Source organism: Nelumbo lutea, chromosome 4 (assembly GCF_056320005.1).
Source record: "Nelumbo lutea isolate HS-2025 chromosome 4, American lotus-T2T, whole genome shotgun sequence".
Classification (NCBI taxonomy): Eukaryota; Viridiplantae; Streptophyta; class Magnoliopsida; order Proteales; family Nelumbonaceae; genus Nelumbo; species Nelumbo lutea.
In genome coordinates this window covers 27,367,877-27,388,450 of record NC_142687.1, presented here as the reverse complement: position 1 = coordinate 27,388,450, position 20,574 = coordinate 27,367,877, and the positions used below count along the sequence as shown (strand labels likewise).

The window sequence follows — 20,574 nt, the reverse complement described above, 5'->3', positions numbered from 1 at the left end:
GATCCCAGTGGTAGAGAAGTTTGAAAAAAGACTAGTGACTTGGAAAAAGAACTATATCTCTCTAGGGGTAGAATAACTTTGATTAGGGCCACACTAGCAAACTTACCTATCTACTGTTTGTCTATTTTTAAGATACCTGTTAGGGAAGCCAAGAAGATAGAAAAGTTGATGAGGGATTTTTTGTGGGAGCCAAGTGCAGAGAAAAAGGACCATTTGGTTAGATGAGAGGTGGTGAGTCGAAGCAAGGAACAAGGGAGCTTAGGGTTAGGGAACCTAGTAAATAAGAATGAAGCTCTTTTGGGCAAGTGGTTATGGAGGTGGCCTCTAGAAAGAGAGAGATTGTGGCACGAGGTGGTGGCTAGTATCCATGGCTGTTCTGAATCCGGTTGGGATGCTGGGGTATCTCGACGGGCCACACTCACTACACCTTCAAAGGTGATTTCAGCATCCTCCCAAAATTTCTCAAGTTCGTAAGGTATGATGTCTGCAATGGTAATTTTGTGCTTTTTTGGGAAGATGTTTGGGTGGGCAACCAACCATTAAAAGACTTCTATTCCCCTCTATAAAAAGGAGCATGTTTCAAGGTTACTTCCTCCCCCCATTCTCCCATTGTCTCTTAACTGGGATTTTGGGTTCTGTAGAGGGTTGAGGGATGAAGAACCAGTTTCTGCCTCTAAGCTCTTGCTTTTACTTGATTCTGTTTGTTCGGATCCTCCTAAACCAGATAGAAGATTTTGGTCTTTGACCTCGAGTGGCTCCTTCTCTTGTTCTTCCTTCTTTAAGTCCATATGCTCTACTCCTTCCCCTTTGTTGTTCCTAGTTAAAGAAGTCTGGTCAAGGCCAATTCCACATAATATTTCTGGTTTCTGTTGGTAAGTGTATTATGGTAAAATTAATATTGTGGACAATGTACAAAAACAGATACCTTATACATGTGTGTCCCCCAATTGGTGCATTTTATGTAAAGTGCAGAATGAGGATTGTTATCACCTACTGATTTCTTGCTCTTTTACAGTAAATATTTGGAATTGGGTTTTTATGTTGCTTGGGTACAGGTGAAACCTGCCTCCTAAAATAAATCTACTTTTCGATCCCTCTTTTTTTGGTTGGCCAACAAAGAGAGGGAAAGTAATGTGGAAATGTATTAGGGCAGCCCTCTTATGGACCATTTGGGAGGAAAGAAATACCAGAATTTTCTAGAAGGAGAGAAGCATTGCTGAAATAGAGGGTTGTATACTGACAAGGGCAATTCTTTGGCTAAAAACTGCTATTCTCTTTGCGGATTACTCTAGTGATGACCTTCGAAGGAGTTGGGCAGCAGTGGCCTCCACATCATCCAAGAAAATCAGAACACAAGCAAGTTAGTTACCCCCTCCGAAAGGAGTTGTAAAGTTGAACTTTGATGGGATCAGTCAAGGCAATTCAGGACCTTCGGGTATTAGAGGGATCTTGAGGAATAAGGATGGCAATATTTTGTCCTTATTCTCAAGTCCAGTGGGTTATGGAGACTCTACAAGGGCTGAGATATTAGCTATGCTACAAGGACTACAGATTTCCAACCAATTTGGAGTGACTAATTTGATAGTAGAAGGAGACTCTAAGGTGATAGTGGGATTGATGTCAGACCCAGAAACTGTTGTTTGGAGATAAAGGGACATAATCAAAAAAGTCAAATGGCTTACGAGCATGGTTTCAAATGTCGCCAAATGTCGCTAATGTTGCCCGACATATGTCGATGTCGAAGCTCGCCGACATGAAAATGGATGGTAATATAAAAATTACATTATGTCGGTCCACATTTCCTATATTTCGGAAATGTCGACCAAATCGGTCCAAATAACAAAAAAAAAATACAGTTTTTCCTATTATGTCGACAAGATGTTGACTAATGTCGACTAATGTACATTAAAAATATAATATAATAGTATATTATATTAATATAATACAGTATATTAATAATAGATTATTCCATTAATAATTTCTATTTAAAATTTCAAAAAAAATTTATAAAAAGAATTAACAAAATATAAAAACAAAAGAATGAATTAATTACTTTACAATATAAAACATAAAATGTTTTTCAAGTAATAAAATATTAACTAGTTAGTACTTTTTAAAATACTTATTAAAATCAGAAAATGTTTATTAAATTTTATAATAAACCATATTCTACATTTAATATAAAAAATCAGAATAAATTTAATAAATTTTATACTAAATCATAATTTATTATAAATTTAGTATTAAAAATCATAATAAATTCACTAAGTTTTGTAAGAAATCAGAATTTACCATAATCTTAATACTACAAAAAGGAGAATCAGTTTATTAAATTTATAATTAAACATAATGCATTATAACTTCAATGTTTAAAAAGTCAGAATAAATGTATTTCTATTTACTAGTGTGAAACAAATATATTAGAGATTATAATAAATCAGAATTAAAAATAAGAAAAGAAAATATCAGATAACCTTGTAAAAACATCAAAATGCATAATAAATCAGTAAATCGCCATTTACTAATTTGTTATTGATCTTAGTTTCTTAGCTTTATATAATCTAGAAATATGTATTAATGCTTCTTTTATCATTTTAGAAAATATCTTTGCATATTTCCACATATTTCATAATATTTCCACAATGTCTCTAATTTTTACAATATTTCCCCTTGACATTTCCAACATTTCCGACATATGTCCTATATTTTGGTAAGCGACATTTCCATCGACATCGACATTTTAAACCTTGCTTATGAGAACCATGTCAATTAGCTTTCAATGGGTTAGTAGATCGCCAAATGCTTTGGCAGATTCTTTAGCTAAACAAGGGGCTTCAAGGGATTCTCTGTTTTTCGCTAATTTGTAATTGCAATCTGAAAAGAGTTGGGTCTGGAACCACCTTAATGGGAAGATAACACCTTGTGCCTCCTCTTAGGGTGCTTCATGCTTGTACTATTTCTATCTCTATTTAATAAAATATCATTCATTCATCAAAAAAAAATTAGAATTCCCGCTAGAGTAGTAGGACAATTAGAAAAACTAATGAGGGATTTTCACTGGGAACCTAGGGAAGAAAGAGGGATCACCTACAAAGGGAGGTTGAGGATTGCGGAACTTAGTGAAAGTGGCTTTGGAGGTTTCCATTGGAAAGAGACAGTTTGTGGCACAAGGTTATAGAATGCATCCATGGGATGATGAATAACAGTTGTTAGAATTGACTAAACAGGAGTGATTTGGTCTTTTATCTTCTTATTAAGTTATGCTTTGTCAGTTTTGTCTTACTTTAAGTTACTGTCCTCACACTTAAATAGAGACATATTAGTCATTGTAATATTATCACATCTATATAAGCTTGGGTCAGCTAGGAGAGAACTAATTCTCTCTAGTCCAGACCATAGTTTCTCTCTCTTTTCTCTCTTTTCTCTTCCTCTTCTTCTTTCTTTCTCTCTTCTGTCAACCTACGACTGCTGTAAAAGAGAAGGCACAGCTGTGGTTTTTTTTCTCCTTTCATTTCCCTTCTATCTTTTCTGGGTTACAAAGTGAGTTAAGGGACTGAAGAGGCTGCGGCAACCTATTTCAGCACCCTATGAACTGCCGTCACAATGACAGTCCTAGTGGTCGAATGGTGGTTTAAACCCTAATTTGACAGTACTGATGCTGGCTGAAACTGTGGCTGAACTTTGTGGTGGAGAAAGCTGCAGAATGTATTCCAGGTGTGGTTCTTGCATGTCTCTCCTTGATATGTTATGTGGGATGGAATTTGGAAGGTGTTGTTAGGAGGTGGGTGAACTGCTGTAATAACCAGGTAATATTTCTTTTGTATGTGACAATCAGTTTTTGTGAGTTGGTAGTAGAATAGTAGTGTTGATAGCTTTCAGTAGACAGCATTATGGCAACAATAGGAGAGACTAGTGGTGATCAAAAATCAAATGTGATGATAACCCCTGATTTTCTAAGTGTAAGAATGACATCAATCAAACTTAATGGTCAGAATTATGTGCCATGGGTCAAATCAGTGGAGGTTTTCTTAGGACTAAGAAAAAGGTGAATCATGTGAAGAATGAGAAATCCTCAACTGAATCTCCAACATTAAGTGAGTGTGAATGGGAAGATGCTCAGATTATGATATGGCTGTGGAATGGTATGGAGCCCAAAATAAATGTTAACTTTATGTTTCTTGATACAGCCAAAGAAATATGGGGTCATGCTAAGAAACTCTACTCTAGTCAAAATAACACTACAAGGGTATACCCAAATCTACCAAGAGTATTTCAGTTTGCAACATGGAAATCAAAATCTTGAAGAATACTATGCTAATATGAGAAACCTCAGGAATCAACTCAATATTTACCATCCCTTAATTCCAGATGTTAAGGTTCAACAACAATAGAGGGAGCAACTTGAGGTGACTATATTTTTGGTGGGATTGAAGTCGGAAAATGAGCAAGATAGAGTACAAATATGGGGGTTCTGCTCATCTCTCTCTTGAGGTGTTTGCTTGACTTCGTAGGATTTCGCCTGGACCTACAGAAAACACTATGACTTCTGATAGGTCAGCATTTTCTGTAGCAGGAGAGGGAGGTTGTGGTAATCAAGGTGGTAGTCGTAGAGTTAGAGGAGGCTATTGTGGTCCTATGTTTAGCCGAGGTGGTAGAGGTAGTGATGGTTGCGATTCAGCGAGAGGTTGTTGTAGAGGATGAGGCAATGGTCCTAGGAAGTGCACCTATTGTGGTATGGAGGGACATATAGTGAACTTTTGCTATGATCTACATGAGCCAATCATTATGTAACAAATGGTGGTGAAGCAGGTGATAACTACCAATTTGATCCGGCATCTTCTACATCTATTCCTGGGAAGGAGATGATGATTGTTCCCTGTGATGAATATGAAAGGTCTCTTTAGGCTATGCCCCAGCAGAACACAACTACTCTTGCTCACTTAAGTATGGTTTATTTGGCATCCAAACCCTCTCCTTGGATTATCGGTTTTGGAGCCTCTAATCATATGACTAGGACTCCAGGTGTGTTCTCTTCCCTCTCTCAACCCTCCACCTCACACATTGTGGTGTTGGTAATGTTGATGTTGCATTTTTATCCTTATCATCTGTTTTGCATGTGCCTAAATTTCCTTTTAATCTTATGTCAGTTAGTAAATTAACCAAATTCCCTAATTGTTCCATCACTCTTTACCCATCTTATGTCTTTCAAGATCTCAAGATGAGGAAGTGAGACAAGAGGATTGTAGTATCTTGATGGTGGGTGAAAAGCTCTCAAATGGCATTCCAGTCCTCCCTTACACCTCTCCAATGGAATTGCACACTTGGCCATCCGTCATTGAATCAACTGTCATCACTACAGTGTGAGTCGTGCCAGTATGGGAAACACCATTGGGTTTCCTTCAGTCCTAAAGCTGATCATCATGTATTGAGTCATTTTTCCTAAGTCTATTCAAATGTTCGGGTTCCAAATAGAATTGTGTCCTATAATGGTTACAAGAATTTTGTAATTTTTGTTGATGACAATTCAAGGATGACATGGATTTATCTTATGAAAGAAGTGTATTATTCTCTATTTTTCAAAAGCTCGATGCTGAAATTTGCAATTAGTTTGGTGTTCCAATAAAAATTCTTCGTTTTGATAATGGCAAAGAGTACGCTCTTACTTTGTTTTAGCAATATTTGGAGCATCACGGTATTATTCATCAAACTTCTTGTACATACACTCCACAACAAAATGGGGTGATTGAAAAAAAGAATAGTGATTTACTTGAGTCCCTTCTACACCATATGAATATAAGTGCTATAATCCTCTTACTCAGCGATCATTTGTTTGTCTTGATGTTACCTTTATTTTGAGTCAGTTCCTACTTTTATTAGTGTTGATGCTTCTCACAGTTCTCTAGTGGTTCCTCTTTTAGTTCCAATTGATGATGCCCATAGTTTTCAAGGTGACAAGGCGAGGCGAGGCTAGGCGACAGGAGGGGTGCCTTGTCGCCTAGTCGCCTAGTCGCCTAGGCGATGGATCTTTTTATGTAGAAAACATAGATCCTAGGGTAGTTCCCTAGGTACCGTAACCATATTTCCTTAATAATTATTCATAATTTTCATAAGAAAAGTATAGAGGTCATGTTGAAGTATAGAAAATCAGCATATCAATGAGAAGAAAAAGAAGGAAAAGAAAAATAAAAAAAGGGGCTGGGCCCTTTTTCTCTTCCTCCTCTTCTTTCTTTCACTCTTCTTCTTTCAACCAATGACTTAATCACAAGGGTTGAAGTATTCAAACAACGAACAATGGTTGGAATGCAAAGGTAGTCCCCACATCATCCTTGAGCTCTTCGTTGAAAGCAATACAAGAGGTATATCCAATCTTTATTAGTCTCATTAGATTTGATTTGGGTTGTGGTTCTAGGGTGATCTTTTGGGAAGATCTATGGATGGATATATTCCTCTTTGTTCTCATTTCCCTAAACTTTATTCAGTTTTTGACTACAAGTTACAACCTATATCAAGTTGTGTCACTTTTTTTTACTTTGGTCCAAATTGGGATTTTGCTTTCAGAAGGGGTTTGAGGGAATAATGAGTGAGTCCCTTATTGCATAGTTTTCAAGGTGCCAAGGCAAGGCTAGGCAACAAGGGGCGCCTAGTCGCCTAGGCGTCACCTAGGCAATGGGTTTTTTCAAGTAAAAGCATGTATCCTATGGTAGTTCCCTAGGTTCCATAATCATATTTCCTTAATAAATATCCATAATTTTCATAAGAAAAGTATAAGCTTCATGTTGAAGTATAGAAAATCAACATATTCCAACAAATTCATGAGAAGAAAAAGAAGAAAGAAAAGAAATTTTGAAAAATATAGGGGCTGAACCCCTATTTCTGTTATAGGAAAAGAAGAAAAGAAAAGGTGGAAGAAAAAAAATTAGTATATAAAAACACAAAATTAGTAAAGAAAAAGAAGAAAATGTGTTGATTGGACAACATTTCATGCTCTTTCTTACTTATTGGTTCAGGTTTTGAAGTCTTTGACGGTTCAATACAGCATTTAGCAATGTTTGTGTTGATTAAACCCTAACAAATAAGATAATAACAAAAAGAAATTAGTATATAAACACACAAAATGAATATTTTAATTTAAAAATGTCAGTTTTATAATTATAACCTCAAAAAATTAAGAATATAAAAGCTTGTTATAACACGCTATAGAAAACTGCTTGGCGATTAGGCGAGGTGAGACTCCAAGGGTGCCTTGTCACCTAGGCGTCGCCTTGACAACTATGCCTTATTGGTTCAATCTTTGGAGGACACTAGAGTTTGGTCAACTTCACCAGATGGCACCTTTACTCGTGCTTCCTTTTTTAATACTCTGGTGCAAAATCCTGTTGGGGTGAGAATTTCCCAGTGAAAGAGACTTGGAGAAATCCATTACACCAAAATTCAAGCTATGTGCTAGGAGGTTTTTCTTGGGAAGGTGAACGCTTGTGACATGCTTCTAAAAGGGAGGCCAAATAAATACCTCTCCCCTCAAATGTGTATTCTTTGCTCTTTGTTTGGGAATCTTTTTGTTCTCTATTTGGTTGCAGGTGGAGTACTCCCCAAGATGTAATAAGCCTCTTCAACCTAGAGTTCCTAAGGTAGCCAACAAAAAGAGGAAGGGTCATGTGCAAATCAGTTAGGGCAGTAGTGGTGTGGACTGTTTGGGAGAAAAGGAATGCGAGAATTTTCAATGAGAAGTTCAAGTCAATGAAGATCTAGTGGAGGGAGGCCATAAAGATAAAAGTTGCACACTGGGTGAAAACACTTGAGCTCATTCAAAGTTTCTCGATTACTGATATATAAGAGCATGGAATGAAGTAGCACTCTTCTAAGAAGAATGAAATAAAGGTGATGGAGTGGAAGTCCCCAGATCTCAACAAAGTCAAGCTGTATTTTGATGGGAGCTCTATTGGAAACCAGAGACTGGTAGGAATTGGTGGTGTGATTAGAGATTGCTTCTAAGCTATGTATTCAGGACCTTTAGGGGAAGGTGATTCTTTAAAGGCTAAACTTTTAGCTCTGCTACAGAAGTTAAAACTTGCCAAGCAAGCATATCTTATGAACTTGGAGGTAGAAGGGGACTCAAATGTAGTGATATCATGGGCTAATTCAAGAGGTAATGCTCCTTGGATTTATAGACATCCCCTATGCCTCATTCACATGGACCGGGATAACTGCAAATGGGATGGTTAATTCATTAGTCAAACAGGGAGTTCATAGGCAGCAGCTGTTCTAGGCTATATTGTGACCCTCTGTGGTGCAATGTCTGCTTTGTTTTTTCTGGGAAGTTTTCCATGGGAAAATAAACACTCTGGATGTTTTGCAAAAAAGAAGACCTTTTATGTGCCTGTCCCCTAACTGGTGTACCTTGTGTAAAGCAAGTGGAGAAAACTGCAACCATCTTCTGATATCCAGCCCTTCTGTTGCTAGTCTTTGGGAAAAGATTTTTGAACTTCTTGGTCACGGTGGAGCTTGCCTATTCAGATTAGAAGCCCCTTTGAACCAATGACTTTCGGTTGGCCAAAGAGAAGGGATAAAATTTTGTGGAGATGTATCAGGGCTGCATTGATTTGGACGGTGTGGGAGGAAAGGAATGGCAGAGTATTCAATGATAAAGAAAGAAAAGCAGTGCTGGATTGCATATTATATAGAGCTTTAATGCGGGCCAAGTCCCTAAAGCTATTTTCTGATTTCTCCTTTGATGATATGTGGAGAAATTTGGAAGCTGTAGCTAGAAGTTCTGCTACAAGGGTTAAAGCAGTTGTAGGCTGGAAACCACCAGATGAAGGATTCATCAAACTGAATTTTGATGGCAGCAGCCTAGGGAACCCAGGCCAGGCTGGTATAGGGGGAGTTTTTAGAAACTCTGAAGGTCATGTTATTGCTGTGTTCTCAGGTCCAATTGGAGTAGGGGACTCAGTTTTTGCAGAACTCCAAGCTGTTTTACAAGGAATACAGATTGCTAGAGAATTAAATTATGAAAGACTGTTAGTTGAAGGTGACCCTAAACTGGTAATAGGGTGGTTGAGGGAATCTGAAACTGTAATTTGGAAATACAAAAAATATATGAAAAGATTTAAGTAGCTGGTCAGAGATATGGCAATTTCAGTCCAATGGAAAAGGCAGTCAGCTAACGGGATGGCTGATTTCTTTGGAAAACAGGGGGTGCATAAGCCTGAATTATTCAGGGATCAGTTGTAATCTGTCTTTCTGGTTGGGGCAGCATCTCATGCCTCCACTGGATGTACTCTGTAATCATGTGATATTTAGTTCTGCTCTAATAAAATTTCTATCATTTATCAAAAAAAAAATATCTACCATAGTTCTAGAGCCACAGCATCTGACACATTAGGTCTACCATTACTCTCTACAAAAAACTGAGAATGAAACTTCCACAAGGTGTTATTATTTCCATCAAATCTAATGGCTGAACTTCACTGTTTTTTGAAACCATTACAGCAGTTAAAACACAACTCAAACTAAGGTAATAACAATAACTGACAGTGAATAGCACCATGAGACAAGCAAGCAGCACCCAACAACCTCAACAGAGTCTCAGGAAATGTTTCAGAAAAAGAAACAGTAGAACAACTCCCTTATTAGAATATTATTATCTACGATAGAACAAAACAGAGATGTGTACAGGCACCAAACTCTTCCAATAACAACTAACACTGCTAACAGATCAATATTCAGTTCAATCTGAACTCCAAGTTTCAAGAAAATCAACCAAAACACCAGATTCCGTTGCAGGCCAAAAAAGGTAACTGTAAATGAAAGTTGAGGGACGAGGGTAGACAGATTATTGATCAAATTCTGATTGCAAATGAAAGTGTGGAGGATTTCAAAAGATCTAGGAAGAGGGGTGTGGTATGTAAATTGGACTTGGAAAAGGCATTTGATTCAGTGGATTGGTCATTTTTGCTCCAAGTAATGTTGAACTTTGGTTTTGGAGAGAGATGGTGTAAGTGGGTGATGGGGAATAAGGGGAATAAGGCAAGGGGGTCCCTTATCTCCATTCTTGTTTACTTTGATAGCAGATGTCTTGGGAAGACTGGTCACTAGAGCAGACTGTAGGAACCTAATAAAAGGCTGGAGAGTTGGTAAGGATGGGGTACCTCTAACTTATCTACAATCGCGGATGATACAATCCTCTTTTGTGAAGCTGGTGATTGCATATGGTTTAAGAATTTGAAACTTAGCATACAGCTGTTTGAGCAAATGTCTAATCTAAAGGTGAACCTTGACAAAAGCTATATAGTAGGGGTGAATCTTGAGGAGAGAGAGGTGGAAGAGTGTGCAGTCGTGCAGACATTTTAGAGCGTGTGGTATCCAATTGGCCAGTGAAGTACTTGGGGTTGCCTCTTGGGGATAAACCAATGAGACTGAACTTCTGGGATTCGGTGGTAGAGGGATTTGAGAAGCGGTTAGCCTCATGGAAGAGAAATTACTTGTCCTTGGGGGGGAGAGCCACATTGATAAAATCTACCCATGCCAACCTTCCGATATATTTTATGTCAGCTTTTAAAATGCAAGGAAGATTTCTAAAAGGCTGGAAAAATTAATGAGGAATTTTCTATGGGACCAAGGTGAGGAGAAAAAGGATCATAGGGTTAGGTGGGATCTAGTGAGCAAAGAGTGGAGGCCTAGGGTTAGGGATATTCAGAAGAGGAATGTGGCCTTGTCGGGCCCCTAGAGAAAGAGAGGTTGTGGGTAAAGATCGTAGAGAGTATTCATGGGCACACAAGCAATGGATGGGATGCTGGAATTTTGGCTAGGACTACAAGAGCTTCTCCATGGAGAGCTATCCAAGCTTCTTTGCCTCTCTTCATTCTGTGGACAAGGTATGATTTGCACTCTGGTATAAATTTTGGGAAGAAGTCTGGATCGGGGGTTCTCCCTTGAAGGATCAATTCCCTTCTCAATTTGCCCTGTCTGATTTGAAAAATAAGCCTATATCCAGTTTGGTGCCTTCAAAAGCTCCCTCAGGGTTTGGGTGGAACTTGGGTTTTAGAAGAGCAGTTAGAGAGTCAGAACTGAATAGTACTTTATCTCTTCTTAACATTCTAGAAGGTATTTCCTTAGATCCCACTAAATCAGATAGAAGGGTCTGGACTTTATCAGCCTCTGGAACTTTTTATTGTGCTTCTAACTTCAAAGCTCTAGTTCATCCATTGGGTCAGTTAGGGCAGCCTTTTCCAGTAAAGGAAGTCTGGTGAAAACCGATTTCTCTGAAGGTCGGGAGTTTCTGTTGGGAAGCAATCCTGGAAAGAGGCCTACGAGTTGTTTATCTCCCCACTGGTGTGTTCTTTGCAAGGCTGAAGGTGAGATTGGTTGCCATTTAATGATTTCCTGTTCTGTTACCAATTACATTTGGGAGTGGTGTTCATCTTTGTTTGGATGCCGATGGTCTCTTCCACCAGATGTCTAGAGATTTTTTGCTCCATCCATGTTTAGCTGGTCTAAAAAAAAAGAGGAAAAGTTATGTGGAGATGTCTCAGGGCTGCTGTCTGCTGGACTATTTGGGAAGAAAGAAATAGGAGAATTTTCTCTGATAGGGAAAGAAGAATACCAGAAATTCTGGAGCTGATTCAGATCAGAGTGGTATGCTGGCTGAAGTCTTTGGCTCTTTTTAAAGACATGTCAATGGATATTTTTTCAGAAATTGGAAGGAAATTGCAAGTTCAGCTCCGGTTAAAGACACATCCCTACCCTCTTGGACTCCTCCTAGTGGTTTTATCAAACTTAATTTTGATGGAAGTAGCATGGGTAATCCGGGTCCATCAGGTATTGGGTGTCTTAAGAAATGAGGAGGGAGTGATAATTGCTCTCTTTTGGGGGACAATTGGAATGGGTGATTGTCTTAGAGCTGAGATTTCAGATGTTATCGAAGGAACTCAAAGGGAAACTGAACTGAATATCACCAAATTGGTCATAGAAGGCGATTCTAAACTGGTAGTAGATTGGCTGAGAAATGATGCTGCTAATTTTTGGAACTATAGCAATGAGAAGAGGAAATTTAATTGGTTAACCAAGAATATTGAGGTGAAGATGAGTTGGGTTAAAAGAAGTGCTAACTCCTTTGCTGATGGGGTAGCTAAACAAGGGGCATCTAGGGACTCTTTGTTCTGGGCTATCTTGTAATTTTCTCGTCTTGTTTTGATTAGGTGAGACGAGAGTTTATCTCTCTCTTCTGTACCTGTGTTTTTCTCTCTAATTTTAATGAAATCAGTGAGTTATTGATAAAAACATATGGTTGCTAATGGCATTATTATGGGCAAGAAGAGAGGATCTAAACCTCTCCAAATCAGATCTGGTCCTAGATAAGTGAAAAATAGATGGTAAAGGATGTGAGTGAAACAAAGCCTGCTGTTTTAAAGGGAATCCAATCTCCTACCAGGCAGAACAACAATTGGAGGTAGAATAGACTGCATGAACCAAAGAAAAAAACTCAGGAACTTAATCCAATCAGAACAATATCAAAATAACTCCCAAAAAAAAAACAAAAAACGAAAAACAAAAAAGCAGAAAATGCTCATCCAATCTAATGAACTGTCCTTCAAACAACCATCAACAAATCTAAGAGACAGTTTCAATTGAAACCTCAAAATCCTAGGATCTGACATGTTCTGATACCATGCCAGAAGCAAGTCAAGATGGACAAAGGTTGATGCGTATGGGTGCGTCTAATGTGTTGACATGACCCAGAAAATAATCTATATATTTTTACATAGATGATCTGAGTAAATTGGACAACATGAAAAATATTAGGATGTGTCAAGGTAAGGTAAATAAGATTGCCAAGAAGTCACTAATATAATGAAGGATCTTGTAGAAGTTCCTCCCATCATGAGAAAACTTCACACTTTGTTCCATAGAAGCCTCAACTTGCTTTAAGTAAGTGAGATAAGCAAGATGATTGAGGTACAATGTACCTATCAGAAAAAAAAAAAGGTAGAATGTATAATTCCATTGGTTCACAAAAGGCCCATATGGAGAGGATTGAACTTCCAAACCAAGGAAGAAAGTCGCAGACCCAAGGTCTTTCATCTTGGAAGAGCTCCAAGTAAAGACTTGAACTGCTGAATACCTTGTACATCATCACCAGTAATGAAGACATCATCCACATAAACAAGTAAAAGAGTGATTTCCTGCTCGTAATGGGAGGAACAAAGAAGAATCACAGGTACTTATGCGATAACCGGGCTAGGATGGAACTATCCCTATTAACTTCTTGCAGCCAAAGCATCTGCTATTGAATTTGCTGACCTCCTAACCCAATTTATCCTCAAATTCATACTTCTGGTAAGCCATTTAAATTTCTTCATATCCTCCCTGAAGCTCCAAATTATAGACTTTGGATCCTTCAGCCAACCAACCACCAATTCTGAATCTCCTTCAATCTCCATATTTGTCACGCTCAACTCACTTTCAATCTATATCTCTTTCAATGCAGCAAGCAGTTCCACCCTAATGGATCACTCCCACTAGACCCAAAAATAAAGCAATGACCAATTCCTTCTCTGTCTCTCAACACCCCTCTTATACCTGAGGGGACTAGGTTGCCTTGGCTGCTTCTGTCTAAATTTAGTTTCACAAATTCTTCAGCAGGAGGCTTCCACATTACATTTTCATCCATTTTACTATCGAGCAAAACAGGGAAAAATACTCTTTAACCAAATGCTTCAATATAACTCATATCAAGTAATAAAATAGGTGGCACAAAACTAATAAAATGGCTCACCATATTTCAGATGTCAGATCATCAGCTTGCTTATTTTGATAATCTTGATTTCCGTTAAAAAGGTCAGCCCACAGGGAAAGGATGTCAAAAACCTGGTCTTCAAGATCCTACATGTATCACAAGTAGCAGATATAATAAACGTTACATGATAGGTTTACCAAAAGAAGGAAATCAGATATCTAAATACCTCCTTCGGCATGGAGGATATTAGTGATGCCAAAAGCAACCAACCAGCTTCTTTTTCAACAGTAGCAGCAATAGGGTTCCGACTGAACTGCATTAGCATTTTCTTTGAAACTTCAAGAACTGACTTGGGCAACCTATGCATGAAAATGATAGTGTTACAGCTTATAATCAGTAGAATATTACACAGTACTAAGAATCATTATCTCCAGCAAATGGGAAACAGCACAATGATCTAAAAGACCTAAACATTGAAGAAAAATTATAAAGCAGCCAGAAGAATTGATTAAAAAAAAATGCTAATACACCATATAAACCTTATGGAGCATGGGATTTTAACAGTGTCAGGATTGTGCAGTAAACTAAAACAATATGAAGCTGATGATGCTGATAGAATCAATGTTTTTCTTTTTTCTCTTTTGATTGATAATGATATAAAAAGTGTAATAAAAAGGACAGCACAACCAAGGATTGCTAACCACGGAACTTCCACCCACAGCAAGAAAACAAAGAATGATATGGCAATAGTAGAAACTCCAAAAGGGCTCATTCGAAATAGTTGAACCCAAATGTGAAAGTTCCATCCTAGCCAGGTTATTACAGAATAAATTAGCTGTCCTTGGAATCTATCTGAATGAGCAGCCATACAACATGGAAAGATTTGGCTTCACTAATGTGATGATGCAACAATCAAGCAGATATTTTGAGATGACAATGGGCAGGGAAAAACACTGAACGGAAGAGGGTAGCCGAGGAAGGGAAGATTAGTTGCACAAGACGAAGAAGTCGGGCGGGGAGAGGTAGGAAGTGATACAGTATTTAATCGGTTTAGCAAGTCAGCTCAGATGTCTTTATTATATTTTGCATATGCAGGTGTTTATATGTTTGGAAAGCTTGTTGCATATTTGGTCTATTGCTGCAGTATAGATTTTGTGGTTCATTTTGTATACTCTCTAGTAATTTTTTTAAGAAAGTAACTATTTTATTCAACCAAAAAGAGAGAGATGTACAAAAATACAGTAGAAGAAATTTGTGAGGTTTCTTCCACTGTGGAAGGGGACTCAAGGGACAGGCTTCTGAACCTTGGAAGTTCTCCCATTTTATGGATGAAATTTGTCAGATTTCCTATTGCACGCACTGTAGCTTCTGATGGATTCCCAGAGAACGAAACCCAAGTAGCTGACTTTCTAGCAAAATCTGGGTTGGAAGGTACTGTTTGTATGGTGCTAATATAATGTCAAGTAACTAGTGGGCTTTGATGTTTTTTTAAATTTATCTCCTCATGTACATTCCTCCCTTTCTTTAAATGAAATCTGTTATCTTTTTCAAAAAAGATTTGCTAAGAAATTACCTTGTAAGAAAAAGAATTATAATTATTTAGGTTGTATAATAACACTGATCAAATCTACATTCTCAAAACCTCTTTGTTTAGTATGCCTTTTAACACTTTATTTTAGGGCTCCAGCAAAAGCGGTGAAAAGAGCATAAAGGCAATTACAAAGGAATTCTGTGGGAACAGTGGAAATCTAAAAAATATTCATTTCATTAAGAAAGCACCATCTACAAAAAAGAATAGGGAGGCCCAGAAACTCAGAGAATGAGAGATAGAAATCCATCTCTGGAAGTGGCTAAGAAGATTCCATAGACAGAATTGTAGTTTACAGAATTCTATCATTAGAAACAAGTATGAGACTTTAGTTAATAGGTCAAATGCAACTATAAGGATGGATAGGTGTGACATTAAGGTCCAAGGTGAGGAATTTAGTGCAGGTCCTGAGCTCTTCTTGCATGACATCTTTTAGGAGGACTAGCCTCTCTCCTAGACCCTCTGCAGACATCCTTTCGATGTCTGCTAGACTACCAATTCACTTGCAGACTCTTGTTTAACAAGTGTATCACCCCGGCCATTTTCTGATCTTCCAACCCATCTGAAGCTGACTACCAATTCATTTGCTAGGCGCCTCACCTCTCTCATTAGCTAGTTTGTGACTCCAAATGCCTAATCTGTCCATTCTCACCCAGTCTACAACTAATAATGAATCACCTTCCACCTAAAACCACTGAGTCCTAGCTGTTCTACAATCCTCAAACCTTGACAGGACACTACAATTTCTGCCGTCAAGGAGTCTCCATGATCAATTGGTCCCAAGCACAAAGCCATAAATCTGCCTTCATGGTTTCTGGACACTTCATCTCTTGCAGAGGGACCTGGGTTGCCACTATAACTGCCATCAAAGTTCAGTTTAAGCTTATTGTGCCTGGAGTTCAAACCTCAAGTAAGGTGGGTCTCTGCATGGAAGAAGCATCCACTACTGTTTGTTCCCCAAAAATGACATCCACTGTATAATCCTTAAGAAAATCTATGGTTTTCACCCAGTGCACTATATTTTAAATAATAGCCTCCTTGGTTTTCACCTTCTCCTGGAATATTCTGCTACTCCTCTGCTCCCAAACTGCCCAAATCACAGCTACTCTAGTGACTCTACATATGATTCTTCCCCATTTTTGGCTTCCTTACAAAGCGCCTCTTTTTAATAGGCAAGTGTAAAGTGATTGCCATTATGAAAGAAGGGTGAGCCACCATCAAAAGCATGTACAAAAAGATGATACCTTAGAAACTCTGGTGGGGGCTCTTCTGAGAAGTACAGGACTATAAGATGTTTCTAACTTCAAAAATACCCCTGTTTACTTTTTAGTAACCATTCTATTTGACTCCTGTTCAAATTTTGATTTTAGCAGTGGCCTATAGCTCATAAAAAAATGATGAAATTATCTTACCTCCTTAAATTCAAAGATATTCTGTTTGCTAATTTGCTTTTAAGGATGATAAAAGTGATACCTACTTTACTAAATCCAAGAACCCCCAGTATTCAAAGAGTTGTCTGATCTCTGTACCCATCTGGTAATGATGTTCATGGAGTTGGCAAGAGATTTAACTTCCTATATAGAGTGCCACAATGCCTCAGTCCGGGAGACCTTTCCTTACCCATCCAATTAATCACTATTAAAGTATCAAAGCATTAATGGTAAGGACAAGTTCATCCCGAATCGAGCTCCATGTAAACCACCAGAATCTATAATTGGTTGTTCCTAAAAGCTCCACCAAAACCTGAACTCCCCAGATTAACCAAACTTCAGCCATCAAAATTTGATTTAGTGGAACCAAAAGGTGGAGGATCGCACTTCTGGTGTTCTGGAACTCCTCTTGTGGATGAAGCAGCAGTAAAATTCCAACTAACGATGTCAGCAGTGGTGAAATTGTTAAAACCCTCCCATCATTTTAGCCCTATGTGCCACTCTTAACGGATATCAGCTACTTCAGAGATTCTAGTCCCTGTAAGAGAAGATCTGGTTATTCCCTTCAGAAATTCTCCAAAAATGTAAGCTCTCATACATCTCCAGAGAACCATTCTCATTTTTACACAGGAAGTATGCATGATGAAAAAGCTGTCAAATAAGGAGTTACACTACACTCTCCATAAATGAAACCCAACACAATTCACTTCTCCCACATCTGTTACATGTTAAGCTATCAAATAATGAGTTAGCCACAGTTGGGATCAACTAAAACTGTTCATCCTGGATATCAATAAACAAGCCTTACTAACATATCGCTCTAGTACCTGAACTGCAACTAAAAATATTAACCTAGCTTATATCAATTGCAAAGGCACCTACTTGAGACTCTTAACTTCTTTACCTATATTCTCCAGTTCTTATTTGCTGCTAGAAAGAAACAAGCAATTATATTGTACAAAGAAACTATAACGTTTTTACAAACTAATGGCATTCACTTCTTCTTCATGCAACAAAATAGATGTGATTCAGTCCAGTATACCAGAAAAATAAATCTCAGAATATATGTGGAAAGGTGAGAGGAAAGAAGAGAAACAGTGCAGCAAAGGAAGAAGAAGAAGAAGAAGAAGAAGAAGAAAGAAGAGAAAGAAGATAGTTCGATACTTCTCTCCTCTTCTCCTCTAACCTTTATTAAACTCAACTTAATAAGAACTCTTGACAGTAAATCCAAGTGAAGATTACAGCAGAAGAGGAGAGAAGAGAAGAGAAGAGAAGAGAAGAAGAATGAAGAAAGGAGAAGGTTTAGAGGCAATGGAACAGTGTTGGTGGCACCAGATTCATTATAATATATAGGGCGAAAAAATAAGAAGGGAAATGACCCTTGTGCCCCTACTAAGTAAAGTTACAATAACAGATCAAAATAAAAAAGATTTAATCAGCCAAACCGACCCTAACAAAATAAAATCAATTATTTCAACACTCCCCCTCAAGTTGGAGCATAGATGTCAATCATGCCCAACTTGTCACACAAATCATTATGCCGCACATGATGAAGACCTTTGGTGAAGATGTCTGCAAGTCGTTCTTCTGAGCTGACATATGGGGTGCACACTTCTCCATTTACAAGTTTCTCTCTAATAAAATGCTTGTCCACTTCAATGTGTTTCGTCCAATCATGGAGGACTAGATTAGCTATAATGTTGGTAGCAACCTTATTGTCGCAATAGAGTACATAGGGTTGCTAACTATAAAACCCAGTTCTCCTAACAGATTTCTTATCCACATGATTTCAGCAACTCCATGAGACATAGCACTGTATTCTGCTTCAGCACTAGATCTAGCCACCACACTTTGCTTCTTACTTCTCCATGTGACTAGGTTTCCCCCTACAAAGGCACAATATCCACTGGTAGACTTCCGGTCATCAACTGCCCCTGCCCAATCAGCATCAGTATATACTTCAACCTTTAAATGTCCATGTTTCTGGAACAGCAAACCAGCTCCAAGAAACTTCTTAAGGTATCTGAGGATCCTCTCTGCAGCTTCAAGATGAGTTGCCCTAGGATTGTGCATGAACTGACTAAGAACACCCACTGCATAAACAATATCAAGCCTAATCATAGACAAATACAAGAATCTCCCTACGTCTTTGAAACTTCTTCACATCTTTCAATAACTCTCCCTGACAATCTCCCAGTTGATGGTTAGGTTCAATTGGTGAGTCAATTGGTCTCACCCCTAGTTTGCCTGCATCTTCTAGTAGATCTAGTACATATTTCCGTTGGGAAATAAAGATGCCCTTGTGAGAGCGAGCAACTTCATATCCAAGGAAATAACGTAAGGGGCCTAGATCTTTCACCTCAAATTGAGTGGCTAAGAACTTTTTTAGTCTCTTCATTTCAGCCTCCCTATCTCCTGTGATCACTATGCCATCCACATACACAATTAGAGCTGCAATTTTCCCTTCGCCTTTCTTCACAAATAGTGTGTGATTTAACTGGCATTGTTTGAACCCCATCTGTTGAACTACTAAGTGGAACTTACAAAACCAAGCCCGAGGAGATTGTTTCAGCCCATATAAAGAGTTTTTTAACTTGCACACTTTCTGTTCACTGCCTTTGTCACAAAAACCTGGAGGTTGGGTCATGTACACTTCCTCTTCTAAGTCACCACTCAAGAAAGCAATTTTGATGTCCAATTGGTGAAGTTCCCAGTCAAGATTTTCCGCTAGTGAAAGGAGAATTCTGATAAAGTTCATCTTGGCTACTAGGGCAAAAGTCTCAGCATAGTCCACTCCATATACTTGTGTAAAACCTTTTGCCACCAATCTGGCCTTGTACCTTTCAACAGTTCATCAGCCTTGTATTTCACTGTGAACACCCATTTGCACCCTACTGGTTCTTTCCCTTTAGGAAGATCCACCAACTCCCAAGTGCCATTTTTGTGTAATGCATCGATTTCTTCCTTCATTTCATCTATCCATTCATGTTTGGATAAAGCTTTTGCCACATTCTTATGAACAGGGATACTGCCAACAGAGGAGAGGAATGCACGATATGAAGATGAAATATGATCATAGGACACAAAATGAGAGATAGGATGATTAGTGGCACAAGATCTAACACCCTTTCTCTTAGCAATAGGAACATCAAGATCATTAATGACAGGGAAATCAACATTAAGAGGAGTAGGAATATCAACAGGAGCAAGTGTACCTGGCTGACGGGAAGCATCAACCTCTGGTCAAGTAGAGTAGGTAGTTGAATCTGAGCCTGTTTCTCCTCAACCCTACTCTACCCCTGAGGAGAAACCGAGAAAAAAGGTTGATTCTCAAAGAAGGACACGTCGATTGAGACATAGTACTTACAAGAGGCGGGATCATAGCAACGACACCCCTTTTGAGATAGAGGGTAACCAAGGAAGACGCAAGGAATAGCACGATGATCAAGTTTAACCCGAGTAGGTGACAAGTTATGAACAAAGCAACGACACCCAAAAACACACATTGGAATGGGGAACAACAGAGTTGTAGGAAACAAAAGCTGATGTGGGGCCTTATACTCTAGTAATCGAGATGGCATACGGTTGATGATGTACGTAGCACACAAAACATCCATCCAAAAGTGTTTCAGAACATTCATATGGATTAACAAGCCACGAGCCACTTCAAGAAGATGATGGTTTTTTTCCTTGAACAACACTGTTTTGTTGGGGTGTCCTAGCACAAGAGCTTCATTGAAGTGATCCACTCAAAGCAAAGAATTTTGTAAGATCGCTATGGAAGCATTCCTTTGCATTGTCCGACTGGAAAATATGGATTT

General features: G+C 38.4%; 1 protein-coding gene across 6 annotated transcripts in view; it reads right to left on the bottom strand.

Moving 5' to 3' along the window:
* Nucleotides 1-20,574, bottom strand: part of SWEETIE (HEAT repeat-containing protein) — a 167,935-nt gene that overhangs the window by 88,908 nt on the left and 58,453 nt on the right. For all 6 annotated transcript variants that reach the window (XM_088985204.1, XM_088985208.1, XM_088985209.1 and 3 more), the window contains exons 14-15: nucleotides 13,962-14,094; nucleotides 13,775-13,881 (exon numbers count right to left, since the gene is read on the bottom strand). In XM_088985204.1, the coding sequence (XP_088841330.1) occupies nucleotides 13,775-13,881; nucleotides 13,962-14,094 (240 nt within the window). The remainder of the gene's footprint in view (nucleotides 1-13,774; nucleotides 13,882-13,961; nucleotides 14,095-20,574) is intronic.